This window comes from Salvia splendens, chromosome 14, assembly GCF_004379255.2.
Source record: "Salvia splendens isolate huo1 chromosome 14, SspV2, whole genome shotgun sequence".
NCBI classification, from domain to species: domain Eukaryota; kingdom Viridiplantae; phylum Streptophyta; class Magnoliopsida; order Lamiales; family Lamiaceae; genus Salvia; species Salvia splendens.
The window spans coordinates 16,554,520-16,562,693 of NC_056045.1; the positions used below are offsets into that span (position 1 = coordinate 16,554,520).

Below are 8,174 nucleotides of genomic sequence, written 5' to 3' on the forward strand. Positions count from 1 at the left end.
CATGAGATCCTATCCTAATTAGAAAACATAATCCTATCTCAATTAGGAAACAGATTCAAGATATAGTAACAACAATTGAGGTCAATTCAAAGTTCCCCACAATCATGAACATAATATATTATATTTAACAAATTATTCATGAAATAATATATTGCAATCCTATTTCACCATATTGCATGGCATGGTACAATTCATTTTCATGACATTTGGGGAATTTTTGATAAAATCATGTACATTATAAGGGCTATTATATTTGTTGATTATGTCAAAACCAAGATGAAGAAGTTTGGTCGATTGAAGATTATCAATGTATGAGTCAACAAACATATTGAAGAGTATATATACATATACTATAGAAGGCTTAGTGACGGTCTTTATCCAAAAGCATGAGCAAGCCATAGGTGAGGGCCATGGAAATCCAACCTCCAACTAGAACTCTTAGGGCGGATATCCGAACTGGAGAGCCGCCCAACCGAGCCCCAACCCCACCGAAAAGGAGTAGAGCCAAAGAGGTCACAACTACCATAGCGATGTACCTAATCCCGTGTCGAGAAAATACCAATGCTGACACTATAGGGACAAGCGAACCGCACAAGAACGCCAGAGCAGACGCTCCAGCGGCCTTATACGGATTAGGCAGCCCCGGTAAGAGCGGATGTTTGATGGATTCTTGAATCTTCACATCTTCACATTCTACACTTAACTTGTTCATATTTGTATCTTCAATGTCCCTTTGGGTGGAGACGGAGACGAACTCCCCTACCGCCATGCTGCAAGCACCAGCAACAGCTCCGGCAACCCCTGATAGGATCATGAGGCTGCGGTCCTCCTTTGCAGTGCCGACGCCTAGCATGAGGGAGGTGGTGGAGAGGAGGCCGTCGTTTGCCCCGAGGATTGCTGCTCTCAGCCATTGAGCCCGCATGAGGTTACTGCGGCATTCGCCGTCTTCAAGCTTGACTTCAGCCATGTCGAGAGTGCAGATCATGCCAAATCATATTTATATATTTAGGATTGGCTTAGGTGGTGTCACGAATAAAAACTTAACGTTATAAACTAGGAATAATAACACTCTTAATTGGGACAAGTTTAGGACATAGTAATATATATACCTAATTCTTGGACATAATCACTACGGGGCTCTCGATAAGTTATTCTGTTGTTTGAATCACCAATGAAATTGGAACTTGTTTCTTAATCACTGAAGAGTATCCAACAAGAATATAACTTGGACATATACAGGAATCTTCCATCTTGGCATAAACCTAATATACCAACATATATATCTCAAGATTGTCGAAAGCTATGATACCATCGAAGTACACTAGTAATTGTATAAAAAATATAGATCATCTTAAAGAAGAGAATTTTATTCTACGTAATAGTACAATACTCCCTCTGTCCAAGGAAGATGACCCCTTCCTTGGGCGGCACGAGAATTTATGCAATTTTATTTTGTGTGTGAAGAGGAGAGACTAAAGTAAGAGAGAGGGAATAAAGTAGAGAAAAATGTGTTTCCATTTTTAGTAATGAGTCATCTTGGTTGGGACAAACCAAAAAGGAAAGTGAGTCATCTTCAATGGGACGGGGGGGAGTACTTTATTCATTTTCCATGTAGAAATCTACTCCAACCATACATCAAACTCAAACCCATTTTTGAGATTTTTTTATGGCGGCTTAAATTTTTGTGAGACCAAAACTAAAAAATGGTGTAAATTTTGAATTCGGTGTAAATGGTTGGAGTAAAACTACTTTTTGGTGTGACATATAACTCAAAAATGGGTTTGAGTTTGGTGTAAATGGTTGGGGATGGACAAACTGTATCTCCAAAAAGCAATATCTTAAACGGCCAAGCTGCCTGAGACTCGTCCATCCTTAACCAAATGGTCAGAGTATCGATCCATGACTTTGAGAATAAAGCAGCCTTAAATCCTTTGGCTAGTTCTCTCATTTTTTGAGAATAGTTATTGTATCCGCCAATAGATACTATTGGTTTAACAACAAAATAAAGCAACAGCTTCGTTGGAAGGTGGCGTTTACAAAATAGAGGGATCGTAAACTACAAATTAATACCTATAGGTGGTGTTTAATTTCCTAGATAAAATAATATCAAGATACAATATAGGATAAGTTGGGATGGACTCTGTATAAGATTAGATTAGTATTGGATTCCATTTTTTTTGTTTGGTTAGTAAGATTATCGTTCATATCTTAGTAAGATGTTTGGTATGTAAGATTAAAAATAAGATTAGTTACAAATAAATTTGGTTTAATTCATTTATTTATTAAATATAAAATAATTAACTAATTAAAAGTTACATGAAAAGAATTAATTACAATGCAACAATCGACACTCCATCATCCCTTTTATTCTTTTTTTACTTGTGTACACCCAATTAAGTTACGTGGATTCCATAAAAAATGACAAGTGCTATATGTTAGTTGTGACCGTGGATTTACGAAGTATAAATAAATAAATGAAAAGGGGTATCTTCTTCTCTAACCCAGATCATCTCTCTCCTTCAAACAAGACATTGGTTGAGAGAGAGGAACGAGAGGCAGATAATTCAGTCGTAGGGGGTGGGCTCTGATGGATAGTCGTGAGATTAGGGAGAAAAGGAGTTTGTAGAGGCGGGCTGAGACGGGCCCAGATCAATAGGTGCGGGCCAAGATTAGGTGCTAAGTGGTAACCGAACATCTGATTATTGGATAAGACAGGATTAAATTATGTTTGTCTGGGAAACCAAACCGAAGGGGGGAATACTATATTAGTGTCGTTGACAAATCTAGCGTACAGTAAACTGAATCAACTTTATCTCTTACGTAATCGATCACTAAAATCCCCTTTACTTGAATTAAAAAAGCCTCAAATTAATTTTCTAATCTGACAGTGTAGAGTCAGGATCCAATGATTGTTGGAGGTGGAAATTAAATTGATGTTGAGTTGAGAAGTTGATTAGAGAAGTTTGTAGGGATTATTGGCATCACACTTAGTAGCAATCAAGTAGGTCGAGTAGCATGTGGTGAAGGGATTGTTGAAGCCAAAGAGAAGTGGGGGATCGTAGTATATCAAGAATCGGTACAACACAAGATCATAGAAATCCATATCCCTTCAAACCAAAATCATCAAATTTCCACAGACTATTTAATCCTTCTGAGTTGAAACAAAAATCAAGTTTACAACAAAATCTATCGATCCTCCACATCTCAGAAGCAATATTGTGTTATGGTAAAGAGTAAATTTTTACTATTTTCAAGTTGGTTTTGTTGAATCAAAGACGAATGTGGACTTACTAAAATAAACAGATTGCTTCAGTGTTACAATTGACAATTCAAATCTACCTTATGGAGTATATCATGTGGTTTTGTTACACAAAATAATCATGAGATGTAGTCTAGGATTGAGTTATGAGATTATTCTAGTTGACTAATTATCACATTATCCATCTAAGATTATGTTGTGAGATTCAATCTCATGAATTATTTAATATATGAATGCATTAACTACAACAAACAGACCCCACTGGACTTCTTCCATCGCATCAACTTAGTCGATATTCTGTTGCATTCAAATTGTCTGTCGCAACGTAGTTGTGAAATAAAGAGAAGGAACAAGACAAGTTAGCATTAACAGAAAGAGGCTGAGAGAGAAAGGAATCATCTAGCACAAAGAATAAAAGCTGGAGAAGGAGCTTGCTTTAGTCACGGTTTGTCCATGAAAAGAGTGTGTGAATAGGTATCGAAAGTCTGTGATTCTCCATGATTTTTTATTTTTATTTTTTAAATTTTGAGTGAACTACATAAATAATACTTGATTTTTTATTTGCGCACAAAAATAATACCCAATCTTTGTTTTATATCGTTTTTGGTACCTCGTGACAAAAATAATCCTATGCACCATGTGATTTTTGAGTTATAGATGGTATCTTTGGAAATTTCAATTAAATAATACCAAACATGTGATTTATTTGTTTTCCCTTTCTTCTTTCCTTTTTCTTCTTAGTTTCTATTTCGTCTTCTTTTTTTTTTCTTCTTTTTCTTCTTTTTTTAAGTATTTTATAAATACACCTAATTGACATTCATAATATAAATTAAGGACAAAATATCTAATTAAATCAATTATTCAAACTAATTAGATCAATTAAATAATTTAATTGAATTATCTTATATCATTTTAGGACTAAAACACCTAATTAAAAATATTCAAACATTTTATATTATTATAAATATAATTCAAAACTTTAAATATTATTAAGACTATATTGAGTAGTTATTAATAAGATAAAATAATAATAATAATTATTATTATTATTTATATTATATGATTTATATATTAAATTATTACTCCCTCCGTCCCCAAAGAGAATGAACTTTGGTTTGGTACAGATTTTAATGCATTAATGGTAAAGTAAGAGTGAGATAGATAGAGAATTTTTTTAAAGTATTGTTACTAGAGAATGGGTCCCACTTCATTAGAGAGAACAGAGGTTCCAAAATTGGATTGTTCATACTCTTTGGAGACGGACGAAAAATGAAATAGCACATACTCTTTAGGGACGGATGGAGTATATATAATTATTTATCAATTACAAGTTACTATTAATATTATAATAATATAATAATACTTATAATTAAAACTATAACTATAAGTATGAGTCATAATTTGAAAAATTATATTAAAAATAAATTAAATATTAATTTATCATAATAATAATAATAATACTCCATTCGTCCCTATCAAAATATGAGCAATGTGTATGACACGGGAATTAAGATAAAATTGATAAAGTAAGAGAGGAGAGGACAATGATAGTTAAAATAGTGTTAGTGGATAGTGTGACCTACATTATTGAATTGATTTAACTTTTCTAAAATGGAATGCACATATTTTTGTGGGACGAACGAAAATGGAAAGTGCACATATTTTTATGGGACGGAGAGAGTAGTATAGAAGAGAAATATAGAGAAGATATATTAGATCCTCTTTTTGTGTATACCCCAAAATGCCCTTCTTGGCAAAAATGTAAAAATGTGATTTTTAGGGGGTATTTTAGGGGTGAAAATTAGCATTAAGTACTCAAAATGTGATTTTCAGGTACCAAAAATGATATAAAACAAAGATCAAGTACCATTTTTGTGCGAAAGTGAAAGATCATGTACTATTTATGTAGTTCACTCTTTTTATCTTTCTTCTTTTGTGTTATTTTCTAGTTGTAGTGTAATTTCCAGGGGTGGGTAGGTACGGTATACCATACTGAAACTAGGGATATCAATTTTTGATACGACATGATAACACAACACGAACTCGCACGAAATTAACACGACACGAACACACACGTATATGATTTGGGTCCTTATAGGATAGACCCAATAAGAACCCGAAGATAACGGGTTGGGTCGGGTTGGGTTTGGGTTATACGTTAAGAAAAAAATAATTATTTTTAGTAATTAAAAAAGTTATTAAACTTTAACTTTAGTTATTTTTGTTGATTAAAAAATATTATAATTTAATTTTAATTAATTAAAATATACTATTATACTTTAATTATAATTACTTAAAAATATTAATTAATTATTTATGAATTTTAAGAAAATATTATGCTTAGATTTTATTAAAAATTTATTTTTTAAATTATTTAATTTTGTTATATAGATATAATACTACTATACTTCAATTTTATTATTTTGGTTAAGAAAATAATTAATTAATTAAAAAAATACTATTATACTTTAATTTTAATTAATTAAAAAATACTATAATTTAATTTTTTAAGAATTTTAAGAAAATATTATGCTTAGATTTTATTAAAAATTAATTTTTTAAATTATTTAATTTTGTTATATAGATATAATATTACTATACTTCAATTTTATTATTTTGATTAAGAAAATAACTATTTTAATTTGATAATTTTTTATTTTATCATGTAATATCATGTTTAAATCTTATAATAACTTCATGTTTTAGTCGTTATCGTGTCGTATTAAGCTAACTTACTATATTAACAGAGGGTTGACTTTTTTCTTGGGTACACGATAACATGCACGAATCAGACATGAACCCGTTGGGTTGGGATACGATAAGAACCCAATGATATCGGGTTGGGTTGGGTTTGACCTTATTGCCTTGGGTCGATAATGTGTTGACATGATAACGACTCAACACGCACGATTTGATAGCCCTAACCGAAACCATCATACCGTATACCTTACCGAAATTTCGGTATGAGAAAAAAATCATACCTTTACCTTACCAAAATTTTTGGTATACCGAACTTCGGTAAACCTTATTTTCGGTATGACAAATTTCAATACCGATACCATACTTTATTTTTAGTATGTCATACCTAAATTCGGTATACCATACTTTTGCGGTATACCAGAATTTTACGGTATATCGGACTACGGTACGAGGTACCAAAATCTCATTATTTTGTAAATAACTCTAAATACAAAAACAATGAAAATAATATTTCAAAATACTTAGAAAACATGAAATTTAATCAAACTCAAACATATTCAAATAATGTAAAAAAAACTGCAACAATTAAACTCCACGCAATCACACAACGTTAAACGATATTTGTTTGAAAATAATTTAAGTAAAATCTTATATTTGTTTGAAACTAATTGATTCCATGATATCAAGTTTTCCTAATTGAGTTTATTTGAATTTATATTTACATGATTAGCCGACAACTATAATGAGGCAAGATTTGATTTCTACATGTAAATATTTATTTGTTTGGTAAAAGTATGAATTTACTTCATATAATTTGGCATATACTGATATCGGTATATACTGAAAAGTACGGTATATACCATATTTTCGGTATATACATAAAATTACGGTATATATCATATTTTCGGTATACCCCGGTATACCTCGGTATATGAAAATTCATACCGTTATCGTACCGAAATAAATCGGTAAGGTATGATACCTTATCGAAAATTGTGGTATACCGAAAATCCGGTATTTTCGATAATTTTTCAATACGATAAGGGCGGTATTTCGTTATTTTTACCCAACCCTAGTAATTTCATCCTAATCACCAATACCATTGTAAAATTCCTAAATTGTTTGATGAGAGGATTAACTTGCAACGACTAGAAGTCTGGAACAAAATAAAATAAACTTGACTTTTGTAGATGACATATCTATATACTCCCTCTGTCCATGATTGATTGTCACATAGTGAACCGGTTCGAGTTTTAAGAAATTGTTTAACTTTTGAAGAAAAGTGGAGTGTAAAAGTTAATGGAATGTGAGTTTGCTTTTATATATTAGTTTTACAATAAATATGCGAAGAATGAGTTAATGTAATGTGTGGTTCACTTATTAAAAATAGTAAAAGTGAAATTGAAAATTTATTGACGGACGAACGAAAAAGGGAAAATGGAGATTTAATGGCGGACGAAATGAGTTATCTAAATCCAGATGTTATTATGTACTCCATCCTTCCACAGTTACAGAGCCAAATTTGACTGGGCACTGGTTTAAGAATGTAGTAGAAAGTGGATGAACAAGAATAAAGGAAGGTGAATTCTACTTTCTTATTAAAAATAAAACGTTTTCCTTTTGAGTTGTTCTATTAAAAATAAAACGTTTCCTAAAACGAAAACGACTACTTTTACATCTTTCTTACTTTACTCTCTCTTCATTAACTAACAAAACAACACTACATAAAATCTCGCGCCGAAAAGAAAACGTTTCCTATTTATTGGGATGAAGAGAGTATTAGTTTTATAATGAAATGTGAGTGAAATAAATTTATTAGAATGTGAGGTCCATTACAAAACGTTGTAAAAAATTAAATGAGACATTTATTGGTGGACGGGCAAAAATGCAAAATGGGTCATTATGTAGTAGAATTATCTAGTTATATATAGAATTCTATACATATACATTATCTTATAAAATATCTAGATTTTTAAATATAAAATAATATAGCAGATAATCCTAGATTATGAGAGGAATGCCTATATAGATGGGCAATGGCGGATATATAATTTCAACTTTGTTGGATCCAAATTATTATTAACTGTAGTCAGGTATTTTTCGATATTCACCTTACGGAAACTATTTTTGATATAAGTGGTATGAATTTACAAAATATATAGATGGATAATGAATGACAATCTATATCAATTTGTTTAGAGAAGTGACTATCGAT

The 8,174-nt window shown here is 31.4% G+C and overlaps 1 protein-coding gene across 1 annotated transcript; it reads right to left on the minus strand.

The window, feature by feature from the left end:
- Positions 1-361: 361 nt before the first annotated feature.
- Positions 362-967, minus strand: LOC121764258 (vacuolar iron transporter homolog 2-like). The gene has a single exon (XM_042160310.1). It carries the CDS (start codon positions 965-967, stop codon positions 362-364), a length of 606 nt encoding a protein of 201 aa, XP_042016244.1.
- Between the last annotated feature and the right edge of the window lie 7,207 nt (positions 968-8,174).